The 20,284-nt window shown below is 45.6% G+C and overlaps 3 protein-coding genes across 3 annotated transcripts; 1 reads left to right on the top strand and 2 right to left on the bottom strand.

The window, feature by feature from the left end:
* The first annotated feature begins 5,030 nt into the window (after nucleotides 1-5,030).
* On the top strand, nucleotides 5,031-8,223 carry cryaa (crystallin, alpha A). Its single transcript, XM_076983135.1, has 3 exons — nucleotides 5,031-5,294; nucleotides 5,870-5,992; nucleotides 8,017-8,223. The coding sequence occupies exons 1-3, from the start codon at nucleotides 5,103-5,105 to the stop codon at nucleotides 8,221-8,223; spliced, it is 522 nt and encodes a 173-aa protein (XP_076839250.1). The 5' UTR covers nucleotides 5,031-5,102.
* A 637-nt stretch (nucleotides 8,224-8,860) lies between these two features.
* LOC143484140 (serine/threonine-protein kinase SIK1-like) lies at nucleotides 8,861-14,916 on the bottom strand. Its single transcript, XM_076982687.1, has 12 exons — nucleotides 14,586-14,916; nucleotides 14,037-14,240; nucleotides 13,807-13,923; nucleotides 13,243-13,306; nucleotides 12,880-13,041; nucleotides 12,644-12,768; nucleotides 12,355-12,478; nucleotides 11,648-11,862; nucleotides 11,135-11,486; nucleotides 10,719-10,991; nucleotides 10,322-10,547; nucleotides 8,861-9,978 (listed from the first exon to the last, which is right to left on the bottom strand). The coding sequence occupies exons 2-12, from the start codon at nucleotides 14,184-14,186 to the stop codon at nucleotides 9,573-9,575; spliced, it is 2,214 nt and encodes a 737-aa protein (XP_076838802.1). The 5' UTR covers nucleotides 14,187-14,240; nucleotides 14,586-14,916; the 3' UTR covers nucleotides 8,861-9,572.
* A 1,569-nt stretch (nucleotides 14,917-16,485) lies between these two features.
* On the bottom strand, nucleotides 16,486-20,125 carry hsf2bp (heat shock transcription factor 2 binding protein). The gene is made up of 8 exons (XM_076982630.1): nucleotides 19,969-20,125; nucleotides 19,536-19,683; nucleotides 19,205-19,302; nucleotides 18,744-18,893; nucleotides 18,234-18,378; nucleotides 18,015-18,132; nucleotides 17,820-17,923; nucleotides 16,486-17,073 (listed from the first exon to the last, which is right to left on the bottom strand). Exons 1-8 carry the CDS (start codon nucleotides 20,017-20,019, stop codon nucleotides 16,856-16,858), a joined length of 1,032 nt encoding a protein of 343 aa, XP_076838745.1. The 5' UTR covers nucleotides 20,020-20,125; the 3' UTR covers nucleotides 16,486-16,855.
* Nucleotides 20,126-20,284: the final 159 nt, after the last annotated feature.

The following is a 20,284-nucleotide window of genomic DNA, read 5'->3' as shown; positions in this document are numbered from 1 at the left end:
CATGTTTTCCTCCTCCGCTGAGACAGTCGAGCCCTGTGACTTTGCCTCCTCTGAGGCGTCACGCGGTGAGCAGTCCATGCCGCTTCCCTCGGAAGCGGAGGGAGGAACTTCCCCGGAGCTGAGCCCCTTCCTTGAACTCACTGTCGCCTCGAAGCACTCTGATAGGGGAGGACTGATCTCATTCTCCTCCTCGCCGCCATACTCGGCAGGGGCTGAACACTCTGACGGAGGGGGGCTGATGCCATTTTCCTCCTCGCTGTAGTATACGGTGGGTGCTGGGCACACCAACGGCGGAGGGCTGACGTCTTCATCTTCCTCACCGGAGTGTTCCGTGGGAGCCAAATACACTGACGGAGGGGGGCTGACGTCGTTTTCCCCTTCGCTGTAGTACACGGTGGGTGCTGAGTATACCGATGGTGGAGGGCTGACATCATCGCCCTCCTCACCGTAGTAGACAATCAGAGCGGAGTACTGGGACGGGGCGTAACTGGCTCCGTCGTCCATCTCCTCCTCTCCCGACTCATCACTCCCGAACTCGAACTAGGGAGGAGTCGTAGCCACCATTCCCGCATACAAGACCAGCGGGTCTTCCGTGCCGTCCTCTAATTCTGCCAGGTGGGAGGACTCTCCTCTCAGTGCGCGGAGACCCTCTCTCCAGGCTGCCTGGAAGAAGACCTCTTCTCTCCTCCCATGCACGTCTTCTCGCACACGCATAGGGGAAAGGGCATGCCTTCGCTTGCCCTTCTTCCTCCCTTTCTTGGAACGGGTGACATACCCTGGCATTTGGTGGCTCGTCTTTCTGTAACGTTGGACGGCAGGCACTACGAGGCAAGTGCGTTGCACAAACACACATTTATTGAACGCATAAACAAGCAGCTCAAGTAGCGCACAGCCAACTACAAAACACGCAACACTGACACTGGCTTACAACAAAGACGAGCACGAGACATTGCGCGAGCGCACATTAAATAAGCGAACTACACATTCCCCAGTGATGACGAGACGAGCCACAGGTGAGACCGACGAACATGGTTGTAACCCGACGTAGACAACGTAAACACGCCCAAAGGGAGGGGTCCGGAGCTGTTCCGTGACAGTAATAAAGTGAATAAAGTAAATAAAGTAAGTAAGATGGAACAGATTTAGGGTTGCTTAACTAAAACTAAAAGCAGATCTGAAAAGGAAGGTTTTGAGACTCTTCTTAAGGGACAAAATGCCTCTGAGCTCTTCAGGAAGAGAGTTCCAGAGCTTTGGGCCATAGTGGCTAAAAGCACCCTCGCCAATCTTTAATCGGCTTTTAGGAATCACCAGTAGATTACTGTTTGAAGACCTGAGAGACCTGACTGGAACATATCTAACCATCATTTCACTGAGGTAAAGAGGAGCAAGACCATGAAGACATTTAAAAACCATCACTAGAACCTTAAAATCTATTCTAAAGCTAACAGGTAACCAGTGCAGTGAGTTGCAGTGAGTGGTGGTGTAATAGGAACTCTCTTTCTCCTGCGGGTCAGAACCCTTGCAGCAGCGTTCTGAACTCGCTGTAGGTGAGAAATAGAGCTCTTTGGAAGAGCAAATAAAACAGTGTTACAATAATCTAGCCTTGATGTGATAAATGCATGGACAAGTTTTTCACTGTCAGCAGGAGAGAGCATATCTCGGACCTTAGCAATGTTTCGGAGGTGAAAATAAGCTGTCTTGCATGTAGTCATGATGTGTGATTTGAAGCTGAGCTCATTATCAAAGGTGACGCCCAGGTTCTTAACACATTGTCTGGAATTCAGATTCATTTGATTTAAATAAGTCTGGACATCATTCTTTGTGAATCACTGGCAAGAACAAGAACCTCTGTCTTCTCTTTATTTAATTGCAGAAAATTGTCAGACATCCATGTCTGTATATCATCTATGCAGTCAAACAGTGAGCAAATTGATTTTAGGGCTTTAGGTTCTAGAGAAATATAAAGTTGAGTGTCATCTGCATGTTGATGCTAACTAATACCATGTTTATTAATGATATGTGGTAACGGAAGCATATATAGCTTGAATAGAAACGGCCCAAGAATTGATCCTTGGGGGACGCCAAAAGTTATTTTTGTGTTTATTGATGTGTGGAGGAAGAGGTACCTAATGCTACATAGTAATCATGCCCAGTTAGATACGATCTAAACCAGTCTAAGACTAAGCCACTAAGGCCTACCCAGCTCTGTAGTCGATCAAGAAGTATTTCATGATCAACAGTGTCAAAAGCGGCGCTTAAGTCTTGCAGAAATAGGATTGAGAGTTTGCCTGCATCCTTATTCAATCTCAAGTCATTTACTACCTCAACTAGGGCTGTTTCAGTGCTGTGGAGAGCTCTGATACCAGACTAAAAAGTGTCATTTATTTGATTTACTTTGACATAATCATTCAACTGGATTAACACAACTTTTTCAATGATTTTGCTAAGAAAGGAAAGGTTAGATAGTGTCAAGTTGTTGTCATGCCACCATGAGGACAAGTGCTGTACTTCGTCCCTGTAGGCTGTCTCATCATTTTCTGTGATGAGTGTATTACAGTCAAATCAGCGGTCAGAACTCATATGTGAGAATGCTCTTTATTGATTTCAGTTCGGCATTCAACACAGTGATTCCATCCATGCTGATTTCCAAGCTCAACCGTCTGGGCATCAGCACATCACTTTGTAATTGGATTTCTGACTTTCTAACCAACAGACTCCAGACCGTTAAATTAGGCAACCTCAACTCCCCACACATCACCTTAAACACTGGCGTTCCACAAGGCTATGTTCTGAGCCCGATACTGTACTCCCTCTTCACCCATGATTGTGTACCGGTTCATGGTTCAAACACCATAGTCAAGTTCGCGGATGACACCACAGTGATAGGCCTGATCACAGACAATGATGAGACAGCCTATAGGGACGAAGTACAGCACTTGTCCTCATGGTGCCATAACAACAACCTGACACTCAACACACACAAAACAAAGAAGCTCATCATAGACTTCAGATGGACTAAGAAACAAGCACACGCCCCCATTGTCATCAGTGGAGCTGCAGTGGATCAGGTGTCCAGCTTCAAGTTCCTCGGTCTCCACATCTCCAACGACCTCACCTGGTCCTTAAACTCCTCTGTCCTCATCAAAAAGGCACGGCAGCGCCTCTACTTTCTTCGCAGCCTCAAGAAAGCTCACCTGTCTCCCAAGATCCTGGTGAACTTTTACCGCTGTACCATCAAGAGTATACTGACCAACTGCGTCTCTGTTTGGTACAGCAGCTGCCGCGCTGCAGATCGCACAGCACTCCAGCGGGTGGTAAAAACAGCGCAGCGCAGCGCAGCACTGACTTACCCACAATGGAGGATAACCATCGCAAGCGCTGCCTGGGCAGGGCGAGAAACATCATCAAGGATGTTACCCACCCAAACCATAGACTCTTCAGCCTCTTACCATCTGGCAGGCGTTACCGGAACCTCCGTTCCCGCACCAGCAGACTTAGGAAGAGTTTGTTTCCTGAAGCGGTTATCCTGATGAATACTGCACAGTCACTTTAAACGTCACACAACATTGCACAACTTCTCTCTACACCTCCTACGTACCATTAATATGCCTCCATGTAAACCACACTTGGACTGCTGCTCCCAGGACATATACAAAACATCTGTACAATATCTATTATATTCACAAGCCTACATTTCAACATGTATACAACAATCTAGTCATAGTACTATTCTGCTGTATATTATACAGACTATATTACTGTATATACTGTATATTATTTGCTGTATTACATATTCAATTGTACATTTATATTTATGAATCAGCACTACCACACTTTCTGTAAATAATATTTTTTATTGCACTTCTGGTTAGATGCCAACTATATTTCATTGGTGCGTACTTGTACTTGCACAATGACAATAAAGTTGAATCTAATCTAATCTACAATTACCATGCCACTAATATGTGGGTAAAATGTAGAGTATTTACATATGGATTTAAAACCCATTTTGTAATGCACACACTTTAGAACTCGAAAAAACAAAAGTTGAAATGACAACATTCACAGCTTACTAATGATACAGAGTCACACTTATATGACACCTGTCTCAGTACCCAAAGACCTTTACACTCAACACATTGTTCAAGTCTTTTACATCCAGTCTACACACCAGTGAGGAAGTGGCAGTATTGCACACAGCATACGCTCAACCAGTCTGCAGGGGGACTGCCCAAGGAAGGATAAGAGCTCCATCCATCACCAGTCCATCCACCAGTCCAGAGCTCCATCCATCACTGGGCTACTCACACCATTGGGAGTGGCCAATTCATTGAACATCCTTGTGTTTTGGTCTATGGGTAAACCAAGGTTTACCTTTAGAGGAAACTCTAACAGACAGGGACACAAACCCCTCACCCTAGCAGACAGGGACACAAACCCCTCACCCTAGCAGACAGGGGCACAAACCCCTCACCCTAGTAGACAGGGACACAAACCCCTCACCCTAGCAGACAGGGGCACAAACCCCTCACCCTAGCAGACAGGGACACAAACCCCTCACCCTAGCAGACAGGGACGCAAACCCCTCACCCTAACAGACAGGGACAGAAACCCCTCACCCTAGCAGACAGGGACACAAACCCCACACCCTAGCACTGAGAGGTAAACAGGGTGTTATGTAATACATAACTTCCATACATACAGGCTGGCATGAAGATGGCAAGAGAAAGCACTCATCTGTTGTAGGTTCATGACACTGTTCATGTTTATATTAACCCTGTTCCAGGTCTAGAACCTATGGAGGCAGTAATTATTCCCTCCACAAAGAAACTGTCAATTATTCCCTCCAGACAGTCACCCGAAGGTCAACCGCTGATACAGCTGACACTGGAGTTCCCGCCATGAGCTAGTGGCATTCCAGAGGGATCAATGAGTAAGCCCCTCTTTAGGCCGGGTGAAAATATAAGCCCTGGGGACACACGCTGTTCCTGCACAACCCTCTGCACCCGCAAGCCCCACGCGGCCCTCACCAGAGCACCCGTACTTCATCCAGCAAGGCAGCAGGATCAGAGCTCTCCCCAGACCCACCGGTCCAAGTCACTATGGATATTGCCATCCAGCACCCCTGGTTCCGACGTGCCGTGGGCAATACTTCACGCATTTTCGACCAGTTCTTCGGCGACGGTCTGTTCGATTACGATATCTTCCCTTACGGTGCCTCTACCCTCAGCCCTTACTACCACCACTCATTCCTGAGAAGCTTCCTGGAGTCCACCAGCTCAGGCGTATCTGAGGTGAGGAGCTGTTGTTCGTAGACTGAGACAGTAAGTGTGTGCTATTTGTGCATACAGACAGTGGCTGACTGCTGGTTGATGAGATGCAGGCTAAGAAACTGATGAAACTGGTTTTTCATGCTGCTTTTAAATATTAAAGCTGTATGCCCATTTCCTGATAGATTATCTTGATGGAAGGCGCAGAGTTTTGTTCAAGCACATGGAGTTTGAATTGTGATATCAGACAGAAAGTAAAGAACAATGTTAAAATATGATGAAAAATCAAAACAGCTCACGTTTGGTTCCACATATCAGCAGTCACAGTCTTTTGCCTTGTTTGAGTGTATTGCACGTTTTGTCTGTTGTCCATCTATGATTGAATGCCTTGATAATTGAGTGCATTACTAGATTGCCATGTTGTGATAATGTGAGCTGACATTTTGCATCATCTGTCAACTACAACACATATGAAATCATCTGACACAAAGTCGATCAGACGTTTCATGGAGAAGTTCAGGCCTTACTTGTAATGTGCACAAGCTCTAGAGATCTACAACAGACATTTGGTTTAATGTGCCTTCTGTTATCTTCTCTAGGTGAGGTCTGACAGGGACAGGTTCACCGTGTACCTGGACGTGAAGCACTTCTCCCCCGAGGAGCTCAGCGTCAAGGTGGCAGATGACTATGTGGAGATTGAGGGCAAACATGGGGAGAGACAGGTGAGCTTGTCTGATTGGTCACACCAGTAGACACGCCCCCTCTTTTTGTCCATAAGAGTGAGTCGTGGTTCTCTTTTACAACATAACCCTCTGTTTTCCATTGCCGGTTTGTGCAGTCACTTTTTCTGCAGATTGTTCTATTTTATTTGATATGGGTCACAAACCGAATGATCGCAAACCAGAAGCCTCTCAGGTAAATTGGTCATGAGGTTTCAAAGGGTCTCGTTAGTACTGGTTAGCTTTGGTTGTGTGTTGTCCCTGCCCTATATGTTAGAGAGAGGGAGATAAAAAGCCAAAACCAGGAAGCTGGGAGCTTGGCACACAAGGGGCTGAAACACGCAACAGATTCACCACGAGACCAGTAGCTCACCCCAACAACAACAGTTTCTGGAGGGTGGGCAGACATGCCAGCATGTTTGTTGAAAGACAGACGAGTGTCCAGTAGTCACATTCCTGTCAGTGATAAATTTACTGTCCTCCAACAGAACCTCTGAGAAGCTCTGCCCTGTTGAGAAGCATTTAAGTAGACAGGGTGAACGATGGCGCAGCATCGCTGTGGACAGTCAAGCACCCTCAGAACTTCAGAATGCAATAACTTGGCGCTCCAAGCGTCCATTTTGGCTTCGCCGTTGGCCTGTAAGCTAAGCCGTACTGGATGGCTGGGTCAAATAACAAGATGCATTGTGTTGACCACCTCTGAATAGCCTCAAGAGAAAACAAAACCTAGAGGAAACCGTACCGACTCGTTCCAGGCACAGATGTTCCTCGTTAAAAGAACATTGAGCTGGGTCTGCAGTTACAGGGCTGCAGATATTTGACGTGATGCTGGGGGCCGTTGGGCAGTAAGTGCAGCTGTGGTCCAGGAGTCCAGCTGGGATATATTATGGAATGTGAGGTCAAGAACATTCATGCCAAAGGTTCAGACCAGACACTTAAAGAAAGGCAAGTTTGTGAATACCTTGACAGTGTCCTGTCGATGCAGGACATTTTGTGCTTCTCCACCCTCCCACATCTCCACCCTCCCACATCTCCATCCTCCCACATCTCCACCCTCCTGCTGCTCTACCCCTTTGCTTCTTTATTACTGCTCCATTTACGTTTTTTTTTTTTTGCATTGTTAATTTTCCGATAAACTCCTTCATTTCCGTCTCTGATTCCCACGTGTCCATATCAACTAACGCGTATAGTTCAGTTGCCCCTCAGGGTGGGCGTATATGACGGGAAGTCATTCGTAATGTTTATGCTGGATTGACGTCGTGCCTGCGTCATGGACGGCTGTCCCCAAGGGAGCCCACTGGGCCTTGTAGGTAACCTTTCTTTTCTTTTTTTTGTTTTTAACATGTAAAACCGTTGTAAGAGAAGACCTGGCTCCGTTTGTGATGCATTCTGTAACAGGCACAGTCTGCTCATGCTGTTGTTCTGATTATTGCCTATGTCGTCCTTGTTGGTACACACTGTTGAGTGCCGTGTAAGCCCAGATAGAAGCGTTCTTCCACTGGGGTTACCATGACAATCACAATGAGAAATTTGCATGATCTTAAATAGATAATCTTGGATCTGGTAAATTAAGAAAAGGCTCCACACAATAAGAAAGACGCTTAGATATCTCCAGCAAAAGTGTTTGCATTAATTACACAAACACTTTCACCTTTCCTGTTCAACATAATTATTTAGTTATGCCTGATTTATTTCTGTGTACACGCACACACACGATGAAGGATTTTCAAGGGGGAAATTTCTCATGGTGTCGGATCATGCCACATCTGATACAGCAAAAGACAGTGGGCTTACAACAAGTTATTCCTGCAGTGTTCTATTGTGTATGTGTATGTGTGTGTGTGTGTGTGTGTGTGTGTGTGAGCATGTGTAGCTCCAGTCTTATTTCTAACTACACAAGCCACTGGGAGGTTCTAAAGGACCTACCTGCTCTCCATTATATCCCAACACCGTCTCCCACAAACCCCCTGTAGTCTGCAGACCTGCTTGTCCCACATCCTCCCCCCTCTGCCCCTTCCTACCTCCAGGACAACCACGGCTACGTGTCCCGCGAGTTCCGCCGCCGTTACCGCCTGCCCTCCGACGTGGACCAGTCGGCCATCACCTGCACCCTGTCGGCCGACGGCATGCTCACCGTCCGCGGGCCCAGGACCGGCGGCGCTGAGAGCGGCCGTGGCGACCGCAGCATCCCCGTCTCCCGTGACGACAAGAACGCCTCTGCGCCCTCTTCCTAGACAGGCCGCGGTCTCCGGGAAGCGTGGGCGAACGAGCTTAACTTCACTGTTTCAGCAGGACCACATAGTGACATTTCTGCTTAAACAAAGGCCCTTTCAATTTTAAAAACCTGTTAGCAAATAAAGGTGAGATGTTGCCCTGAGAGAGAGAAGAAACTGACAGGGAGGGAGGACTTTGGTTTAAGGTGGAAAGTCTGTTCTTGTTAAGAAGGTTTTGATCTGTAAAAGGCTTCACCCCTGATTTCTCTTCCTGCTCATGTCTGCTCTTTTTTTTACCCCGTCTTATTATGTCCTATTGACTCTTCATCCATCGAGCCTTGTTCTGAAGACTAACGAAAATGCGATTGCAATAAAGTTGTATCACTTCCCAAGAGGCAAAAATCATCTTTGTGCTGTTATGTGCAGTAGATTGTAAGTTTGTAAAAGAACTTGTAAATTCTGTCTTCATATGAGGATGCAGTGTGGTGAGGCCCAGTCCCTCTACACACATGACCACATGACACTCGCCACTGTAACACCTCCAACTCCTCTTATTTGTTACCCACCGCTCACACAGAGCACAAGCCCACTGTGTTTGGAGGTCCAGATCAATACCACCTTCACACCGTGTTTTTACATCGTTTTTATTTTTATATTCTTTTTCTTTTGTCCTGTAGTGAGGACAAAGGAGGATTTGCATCACTGATTCTATTTGAAGAGAACCTTGAAGGCCAACGATGAAGCAGATGTCCTTATTTTAAATGCGAGAGAACATGAAAATGTCGCAGCCCTTGTCGATGGAACGCTAAATGTCACACTGATGGAAAAGACACTCTCACTCAACAATGAACTGAGACATTAACCGAATTAGACTGCTCTCACTTAACAAAGAACTGAGACAATAACCAAATTTTCCTGTACAACATATCAATGTAAATGCTCCTATTGTATTGCCGAAATTATCTTCCCCAACTATCATGGCATAGCATTAGTTTGTAATGAAAATGCAGATTGAGCAGCTGAATATGATGATACAAAGGTGTTATCTAAATCTCTATGAAATAGGTCAGGGAGTTCCTAATATACCACCGGGAATTCAAGCAGTTCGATATCTAACGTTACGTTTAGACAGAGGACCTCAAAGCTACTGAGCTGCACTGCCATGGGTCTGCAGCCCTATATTGTGCAAAGGCAATTTTTAAATACAAGCCTTACACCATCAAATCAAATGTGGCCTGGTGTAGGCCATCCTGAACAGTGAGCTGTCACTTTGTTCCCCTGCAAGAATCAGTCAGGTCTCCTCAGGCTGGTTGTTTGATGACTGGACCTCCCTCTACTGTGCCGTGGTTCCTAACAATGCTAACTTTCTCTTAAAGGAAGCCTCCCAGAAATGACTGTGGACTGGTCTGAAGCCGTGGGTAGGGCTGGGGCCTTGGGCCTATCCTCAGCCGGGTCTCCAGGAGCAGTGCAGCCGAGTCTGCCGGACTCCAGGACGAAGAGCGGGAAGAGGCGCACCAAGTGGCTGCCGCAGCCAATGGGCTGGAAGGGGTCAGAGGGGGTGGGGCTTGTTGAGAGCACTCGTCACATTCCAGAGTGTAGTCTAGGTGTCTGAAGGCCAGGGCTGGAGGGAGAGGGACGGTGTTCTCCTGGACAGTTGTAGTGAGAGGTGGAGGAGGTGGAGGAGGAAAAGGCATTTGTAATGACTGCTGCTGGTAGGGATGATGGCAATGATGATGATAATCATAATCACGACGATTGTAATCAAGATGGTGTACTCTGCAAGGAGACAAAAACAGCAACAAAGCAATCACTGACATTGTCAAACTCATACAAAGATACAAAAAAACCTCATTGAAAATCTGACATGAATTCCACCTTAAAGACTACAATAAGACCGTTTAGAATCTATAATGCCTAGAAATGACCAATCTAGTAGGATTATAGAAAAAAGTGAATTCTTACAATGTGTCATTTCAAACACAACACAACATTTTCAAACACCATTTGAAGTTAAGCTTAGGATTAGGGCTTTTACCTGAAATTTGATTCACCGATTCACTGAAATTCAGACAACCGACTAATGACAGCATTCACTCTCATTTACTCTCAGAACTCTTACATTTGATGGTCCTGATGGTCCTGAATGCCTTCTGCTGGCCTGCTATGGATCTCCCATGAGTGAGCGTGTGCTGAAGGTCCAGGCAGGCCAGATGCTCCCACAGAACCGCTGGAATCGCTGTACGTTGGAGTGCATACGTACTGTGCAGGACTGCTGGATTTGTTCAAACCTGGCTCATATTTCATATATATGTTCCTCCTCAACTGCTGGTGAAAAGCCCCAAGACCTACGAGAGACAAGAGATGTGTGAATGTTCACAAGAGATATGTGAATGTTCACAATGCCTGATTGTATTTTTTTCACAATACTTTTCACAGCCAGGTTCTTTATTCCTACTTTAGAGAGGAACCTTCTCAAAATGCCATTTTATTCTCAAAGTAGAGACCAAAGATCTCACCTTGTGTTAGGGAGGTGTCAGAGGTCCTTCTGCCTTCCTGGAAAGCGGGAATCTGAAGAGTATTATGGAAGCCCAGGACGGATGAAGGAGGTGGCGGATCTCTTACTGACACTGATGAGAATGGGAGTGGTTCCTGGGCTGGGCAGAGATCTGGGCTAGCTACAGAAGGGGCGCCAGAGGAGGTGAGAGACGTGCTGGAGATACTGGAGGATGAACCGGGTGAGAACAGGCAGCTGGCAGGGGGGACATCGACCACCAGATCCACCACAATGCCTGAAGATGGAGACAGAATGATAAACACTATGGGCTGTGCAGACCAAAATAATCATCCACCTCAGGAAAAAAAAAAAGAGTTCAAAATAATTGATTCTGGAAACAGTCCATATATGCCAATAATGTAATTGCAGTCTACTCACTTGGTGGGTGGCCCACAGACATGGGCGGTGAGGCATTGTGCCTGCGTATCGTCTCCCTGGACTCAGGGGTGAGATCGAGGGGCAGCTGCTCCTCCTCTCTCCCCGTGTTTTCACCTCCTGCCTCCTCGCTAATTCTAGTGCCCCGAAGGCGGCTGGGACAGGCGACGCTTCTGTGCTGACGGATGGACGGCTCCACCTCTACTGACCGCTCCGCCTGGGAAACGGTGCAGGCAGGGCCTTTTGACTGATCCTGAGTCTGTCGGATTTGCTGCTGGCCCCCGTGCTTGGTCATTCTCTCCAGCAAGAGCCAGTAGATAGCAGAGAAGTGGTTGTAGCTGCCATTCTGTAAAGACTGGGCAGTCGGAAATGGATTATCTGTACGTTAAAATGTTTATATACCTCATTTTTAACCTGTCTATAGAATACTGAATCAAAGGATTAACAAGGTCCCTATTTTGTCCACATCAACATAACTCAAATTGCAAGGTCATTACGAAGTGACAGGACACTGACGTCCACCGTCTTCTCCTTGTCGATACCCAGTGTTAGCATGAGGCTCAGCACTGGTTCGCTGTAGCTCTCTGCTCTGCGGTGGAGGTTGAGGAGGTGGAGGTTGGGGAGGTGGTGGCCGGGCCAGGGCTGCATCCACCAGTGCTGCCGGACCTGGGCGATGCTGATGCGCTTGGCTGGGTCCACTGCCAGCATCCCACGTATCAGGTTCTCACACTCTGGGGGAAGAGCAGAACGCCTTAGTGACCTTCAGCGGATCCACACATTCCAACGCAGCTCAGCAGAGCTGTGGAATTTAAAAACACATCCTCACACAGGAACGCTGCGCTCTTCACAAACTACAATTCGTTTTGAAGATGAAGATTTTGAAGATGCTTTTTATGTTAATGATTTTATCTGTTAATTTGAAGATTTGAAGATGCTTTTTGTGTTAATGATTTTATCTGTTAATTTCTCTGTATATTCTATTTTAAACATTTAAATGTACTGTTACTACAATAAAGTTATTCTATTATATTCTATTCTAAATGCCACTAGTTACAGCAAGGAGAAACTGAAACATGCAAGCAGCAGCCTAAGCCACATTCACTGGGGTCTCCTAACACTCTTAAAAGGGGCTGCGGAGACATTGAGGGTCCTCTGAAGACTCGAAGACATCCCTGATCTGCTGTTGGCCAGTGTAAACCTCCAGCAGCAGCAGCTCTACTTACCCTGTGACATGAAGTGAGGGACTGGAAAGTGGCCCTGGGTGACGCTCTGTTTCAGAGCAGGAAGTGTCGCCTCGACGAAGGGAAGCGTACCGCACACCAGGACATAGAGAACCACTCCTAGACTCTGAAAGTCAGAGAGGACGTGGTTATGTGGACGGGGGGGGGGGGTGTGATTTGTTTTCTTACTGCTTCACGAAATTTAATGGCCCCTATTGGTACAAAGCTTTCCTAATTCATATATAACATCACAACACTGTGGTAAGTTTGTTTTTTTTCTGTAGACATTTACCCAGATGTCTAGCTGGGGCCCCTCGTACTTCCTCCCCTCAAAGACCTCTGGCGCTGCGTATGGGGGACTTCCACACCAAGTGGACAGAGGTTCACCAGGAACGTAGAAGTTTCCGAAACCAAAGTCTGAGGAACACGGTCGGGTGAAATCTGTTCTCACAAATTTCTGTTCTCACAACCTTATCTGGATTCTTTCCTCACTGCTTTAGTTTATATGGCATTTACGGTGTCCCCTACCTGCCAGTTTGATGTTCATGTTGTTGTCAAGTAGTAAGTTCTCAACTTTAAGATCTCGATGTATGATGCAGCGCCTGTGGCAGTAGTCCACAGCCAGGAGGATTTGCCAGAATGTTCTCCGGGCCTCCACTTCACTCAGACGGCCATTGGAAGCAAGATAATCTTCAGAAAGCAATAAGACATTGAGAAGAGGAATACAAGGGTACGGACGAATAGTAATGAGATCAAATTGTGTTTGCTTCTCTCTCTCTCTCTCTCTCTCTCTCTCACACACACACACACACACACACACACACATTCAAACACAGAGAAACATGCTGAAACTCATTATTTATTTAATTATTAGTTCATAATAAGACTTACCAAATATCTCCCCATTATTTGCATACTCTGTTACTAAGTACAACATGTTCTTGGTTTCCATAACCTGCAATACACACAGAGGGATAAGACAAGATAAGATAAGATAAGATTCCTGGTCAGCATGAATCCATATATTTTCACAGCAGTGATAAAGGTGCTGATAAGTAATGGTTTGTAATGACTGATGCCGAATGACAAACAGCATGTGAAGAGTTAATGGTCCTCTTGACTAGTTTCACTCTTTTTCCTGTTCTTTACATGTTCATAAACAGACCCTGGAGCGCCAGATAGTGAGATTGGAGAAAAGACTCCTGCAGTGACCCAAAGTGAGGTCATTTGTTTCCTCCCTCACAGGGTCCGTAGAGACTAACGGCTCGTGTGAGCGTAACATGAGGTTGCCGTTCTGGGAAACTACCACTTCCATCGGACTGACGAAAGATTGTGAAATTCACCCCATCGTGGAAATAAAGCATAAGAGTTCTGAATGGTAAAGTTAATTATGTTGGAGGCTAGATTAGAGATTAACTAAGTGGTTTTGAGAGTCAGACTCCATTGCTCACAGACCTGGTAGAGTTTGATGATGTGAGGGTGGTCTAGAAGCTTCATGATTTGAACCTCTCTGTTGAGTCTCTCCACGTCTGCAGCAGCCAAGCGAGTCTTATCAATGATTTTAATTGCAACCTGTGAAAATGACACACAAAAAACCTTTCATATTTTACAAAATGAATGCCAGTTACTGTAATAACACAGGTCACTGGAAACTAATCAGGTGCTGCTTGTAATAAAAAAAATACCTGTGTTTTAGTGATTTTGTGTCTCGCCAGCTTAACCACAGCAAAGTTTCCCTTGCCCAGTGTACAGATGATCTCGTAGAAGCCGACCTGGAGCAGTTTACTTGGCTGGCTATGGGGGACCAGCGGCCTGTCCTCCGACATCACCACCATCGTTAACCACAAAGGGTTTAATTACGAAACAGGAGGAACCAAGTCTTCATGTGGCTGTGTGATAGTAAGTTGGAATGAATTATGACAACTAGAAAACGGTAAATGTTTAAAATATAAATACGTTTAAACTACATGCCCTAGTCTTCACTGTAGTGTAGCCTATATGTACCTAGTTCTGAGCCTCGAGATCTGAAACTCTGTCTAGAACAGCTAAAGAAAAGAGACTATGAAATTCAGCCAAATATTCAATAAACGCTCAAATACAAATTATACGCAAGAATAATTCTCATTCACAATCACATTTGTATTTAATATTAGCTCAGTTATAAAAATAAAACACTACCGTATAGGCTAGTTACACCTGCACCAAAGATGTAACCTTTTGAAAAACGAGCTCACCTTTTCAAAGCGCTACAATTTAAAGATGTCCATCCCTATTTCACACGTACATGTAGACGGTGTTCCACGAGATTCAGTCCCTGCAAACTTTACGTCTTTGTGTATCAGACAGACCAGTCGCTTTGTAAGAGTTCACTTCGTGTTTCTCAAACTGGTGAAGATAAATGAAATTGTCCAATGCATGTCCTGTCCTGGGACACACCACTACTCACACTGCCTCATAATAACTGGGTATCAGAACTCCTCCCTTCGCCACGATGCAGACACACCGATACTCACTTTATTAACCTCACTCTGGCGTCAGTGGACCGGACACGATGTTCTTGTTCGGCTGCTGGAGGCGAACTTCATGATGCCGAGCAGTTTATTCTGTAGTAGGTGGACCACCAGGTACTGACAGCATCGTGTGTCTCTGTTTACGGGGTTATTTGTACTGTAGTCTATACAAACAAGTTTACACCATAAAGGTCAGACAATCAGTACCTGAAAGATTACATACTGCGTCCCAGTTGATAAATAAATATAAATAAATATAAATAAATATTAACAACTAATAAAAACAGCTAATAACGCGCCGTTCTCTGGCATTCACGCCTTCAGAGCCGCTGCACCGATCGGGCTTAACGTTCTGCAGCAAATTTTAAAATGAAAATCACCTTTATGAAAGTCCTTGTGTATTTGCTAGGATTCCCTGTGAATTCTAGATAAAGCTGGTCTTGTTCGAGTTTTTCTACTAGTCCTACATTTGGATACGCTGTAGCTTTCAAATTACATATAATCTTTCGACACAATTCAACTGAAATACGGAGAAAATAAGGATATTTTTGTCACATGAACTTACCTTACCTTATGACTAATCTTGTGCGTTATATCACCCAGTTTATTCTATATATGACTATTCCATATATATGTATTTAGTTTGTTACAGTTAAAATCCCACCTAACCCACACTCTAGCAAGCATTACGTTTGAGGTATACATCCAGTTACCTCTTGCTGTCCACTTAAACTGCATAAAATCTAGATTCAGCTGAAGTAATGTATATTTCTCATGGGGATGGTTTGCAGTGTATAGAGGACCTCCTTGCTCCACCAGCAGTGTGCATGTGTGACTACAGTGTGCATGTATAACCACAGTGTGCACATGTGACTACAGTGTGCATGTATAACCACAGTGTGCACGTGTGACTACAGAGTGCATGTATAACCACAGTGTGCATGTGTGACTACAGAGTGCATGTATAACCACAGTGTGCATGTGTGACTACAGAGTGCATGTATAACCACAGTGTGCACGTGTGACCAGTGTGCATGTATAACCACAGTGTGCACGTGTGACCAGTGTGCATGTATAACCACAGTGTGCACGTGTGACTACAGAGTGCATGTATAACCACAGTGTGCACGTGTGACCAGTGTGCATGTATAACCAGTGTGCACGTGTGACTACAGTGTGCATGTATAACCACAGTGTGCACGTGTGACTAGTGTGCATGTATAACCACAGTGTGCACGTGTGACCAGTGTGCATGTATAACCACAGTGTGCACGTGTGACCAGTGTGCATGTATAACCACAGTGTGCACGTGTGACCAGTGTGCATGTATAACCACAGTGTGCACGTGTGACCAGTGTGCATGTATAACCAGTGTGCACGTGTGACCAGTGTGCACGTGTGACCAGTGTGCATGTATAACCACAGTGTGCAAGTGACCACAGTGGAGCCGTCTGTTTCACCACCCACCGAGTTAATTAATGAAACCCATGGACTGCTCCCACAGATCATCTCCCTCTCTCGACCTTCAGCGAGGAAGCTCATCTTTTATGTTCTTGGCAACACTTCCTGCTTCTATAGCCGGTCACATACTTGTGTGGTGACTGATTTGCAAATACGAAATACCTTGAAATATAAAAATGTCATTTATTTCCTGAAACGATCCAAAGATATCAGTAACAACTTCTGCAACAGGAAAACAGCTCTATAATTCTGCAGACAACGTACAGTAACAGCTGATGGAACATCTACTGCATCAGTGCAAACGCTTTAACGGGGATGAACTGTATCACTGTCTAGTGCAAAGTCAATAAACTACCGTAACCAGAGTGACATCAACCACTGTCATCAACACCTTTACTTACGGAACATCCCCCTCCATTAACCTTGTACCCCTCTTACCCCATTACACTGAACACTGAAAAACGCTGGACGTCAACGTAACGAAAGGTTTAAATTATCAGATCTACACGAGCCACGGCTGCCTTGACGGGCCTTCACTGGTCTTTCTCATCGCCGACGAGGGGCACCAGGTCCTCCAGGGTCTCCCGCGCCGTGCGGCTGAGGGCGGGATGGCGGCTGGAGGCCAACTGACGGACACGCCCCAAGGGGAGGGACTGCTTCAATTGTGGGCGGAGCCGCTCTAATACGTCGCTCTCGACGAGCAGAGACTGGAGCAGCCGCAAGGTCTGCAGACACACCTCGGAGTCGCGGTCTGGGATGAGGGGCGGGGCAAAACGAGAAAGCTGAATTTGTGCATGAGACTTATAATATATTAAATACATAATACACTGTGCATAAGAGGCTGTGTAGACTTATACTGACACATAATACATTGTTGATATTAATGTGGTAATTGGACCGCTTCATGTTTGGAATGCTGGAACATGTATACGTGATACCTTTAAACAAAGACATTTTTGGAGGAAATGTTCATATGGTATTGAAATATAGACAGTAAAATCAATAACGTTACACAAGCTTTACATTTTGCGTTTAGATTTCTATGTATGAAAATAGAAAATATTATCTTATCAAAAACGTGGACATGCTTTATTATTAAGTGAATCTTTTTATAAATCTTAAACATACCGAAACCTGAATCATTGAACTGAATCCAAAAGTGGTGTGTGGTGCACTGAAGTGTAAAGGAGTGCGTGGTGCATGTTTGCGCATGCATGGGGGCGAATCTCAAAAGGGAGTGAACCTGCGTTGTTTGTGCGCCGAGGGAGGTGATGGAAGCTGAGAGAGTGCTGAGGTTTCCCTGAACTCTGCCCTCTTCCACACGTGAGCTCAGTTATGACGTCAAAGCTGAGATCAGATACACTCCCATGCCCTACTGTTTCAGCTATATTTGTTCACACAAAGCCCCTCGCATACTGTCATATGCGCAAATACACACACACACACACACGCACACACACACACACACACACACACAAGCTAATTATTTCCATGTACCTTCAAGTAAGGTGCAAATAAGTGACAACAGAGTCGGACTCTCACTGATGTAGCTTAGTCCCTTTACGCTGATACTGACATTATACAATGCCATCAGCATCAACCTGCGTAAAGACACACCAAAGCCTGTCAGTATCAAAAGAGGCAAACTCAACACAGCTCTTAAATGCTCTGTAAGCGTGTGTGCTAACCTACACTTTAAGTTTTGGAAAGACCCCTTGCTTCATTAGAGCTAGCAGCTCCATCAGAGTATCCAGCAGGATGTGGGCGGAGCCAGAAATGAAGTCCCTCCCACATGTCACAGCTGCTATATCTGGTCAGTGGAAGGCAGCAACAGGACCTACATTCTTAAATTCCAACATCGGGCTCAATAGGAATGTTCAGAATTAGCTTAATTAGATTGAAAGCCCCTACTGGTGATGATGCCAGTCAATGCAAGCACAAACTGGTGCTCATGGGAATTGTAGTTCTGCTGTTGTGGCGTTTCCTCTTCTTCCAGAGACTTGACAAAACTTTCCAGGGTTTGTCCTGCTAGAGTTAGGAATGGTTCCAGCTTTCCCTTTACATCACCACCCGTCCAAACACGCAAAACAAAACAGACAGACCGTCTGTGATTTAGCGAAAAACTAACTTACAGTCTACGTTTAACAAGCCACTAATAAAAACATTATTAGTGCAACCAAAATGCACTAAAGAATATGAGCAAACAAATGATACTCTTTGCAGGAAAAAAAACAACGCCCTTGACACTTTTCTGATGCCTTAACAGAGCATGCAGCCCAAAACTGCTGACCCGGCTAACAGAAGAGCAAGGTTAAAAACGCCGTGGCTGGAAACGTTCGACACCGCCTTACGTGAACCACCGTTTAGCTGCGTCACCAAGTTTAGAGGAGGACCCTTTCATGCCTCCCCCGGTTGACTCACATCAGCCAACATGTCCCTGACGGCCTCCTCCCTGCGGGAGGCGCTCCAGAGCACGGTGCAGGCCGCTGCTCCCAGGCCCGTGCAGAACTCCGCCTGCTGCTGTAGTTGCTCCCGGCATTCCCACAGCTGCTCGCGAAGAACAAGCTTCACCTGTGAGCAGACGCGGTTACACACACACACACACACACACACACACATTATATTATAAATGCAGGTATATGTAATTATCTATATGGAATAAGGATGTTCTAAGCTCAGCTTAAAACGTGAGGCTGAACCTAACCACAGCCTGACCAGATACAGCCTGGTCTCATCTGACCCAGACGCAGCTGAAGCCACAGTTCTGGATCTGTAGCTGCTGTTCTCGACAGGCAGAGCTGATCGAGAGTGGCGTCGATTCGCTCCAACACAACCCTCATTTTTCTGCATCCCTTCTTCTGACTCCTCCACCTCCCTCTCACCTCCTTCTCCCTCTGGCACTCGGACAGCGCCATCTGCAGGCGGGAGCGGAGGTGCAGGCACTCCTGTCTCAGCTGCTCCTTCTCCTTCTCCTTCTTTTCTGTGGAGGAGATTTCCAAACCCAGCACTGGGATTATCAAGTATCACTTCATTTATAAGTCGTCTACAACACACACACTGCGTCATCGTAAATCCTGTATAGAAGTCAGTGCTTATCTGTGAACTGCTGGGGACCATGTAATAAGCATTCATCCATATTGGTGCATGTATTACAAATGTTTTGCAAAGTTCCTCAAGAGAGCCCTAAACTGCGGACAGGGTGTTTGGTCTTACGCGTGTCTAGTGAACGCGCTTTAGTCAGGACTTCCATTAAGTCCCCGTTGATCAATTTGGGCAGGAACTCCCGGAGTTGCATGACTTCTGTGGACAATCTTTCCAAATCCTTTTTTCGGACTTGGACAAAACAGTCCATTCCTAAATCCTGCAAAAATGATTCCATTATTCTTAACTGTATATAATTCACACAATGTATTACCATAATTCACATGTAACTTTTTTTCTGGTCTGTACTTCATAATTTATTATAATACCAGTTTATCTTCATTAAGATAGCTAACGTTAGCTAGTTGTTTACTATATTTTTGCTAGCTAGCTAACCGTAACTTGCTAGATGTATTTTCCAAAAATGACAATCAGTTGAAAGCTCGTCAGTGTACTGCCCCATGGATGAAAGAGCAGCTAACTACCCAGCAAAAGTAATATTTACCGTTCTTATCAAACTCAAATGTGACACTTTAGCGGAGTCTAACGCGTTCATGTCGAGCAGCACGTTTACTGATGTTTTACCGCGCTTGAGGTTGACTGGATCGGTGTTATGGCGCCCTCTGGCGGCCGCCCACTGTACCGTTCATTGTGGCGAACACGCGTTAGTAATCAACACCGGCTGCTGTCTATAGGTTGAACACTATCTTTCTATAGGTTGTTATAATAAACGGTACACACAACAGAATTTACAGTGTCCGAAAAATGTACTTACCAAATAAAATACAAGAGTTAAATTTTGAATACCCTCGAAAATGTTT

Source organism: Brachyhypopomus gauderio, chromosome 20 (assembly GCF_052324685.1).
Source record: "Brachyhypopomus gauderio isolate BG-103 chromosome 20, BGAUD_0.2, whole genome shotgun sequence".
Lineage (NCBI taxonomy): Eukaryota > Metazoa > Chordata > Actinopteri > Gymnotiformes > Hypopomidae > Brachyhypopomus > Brachyhypopomus gauderio.
This window is presented reverse-complemented; position numbering and strand designations above follow the sequence as displayed.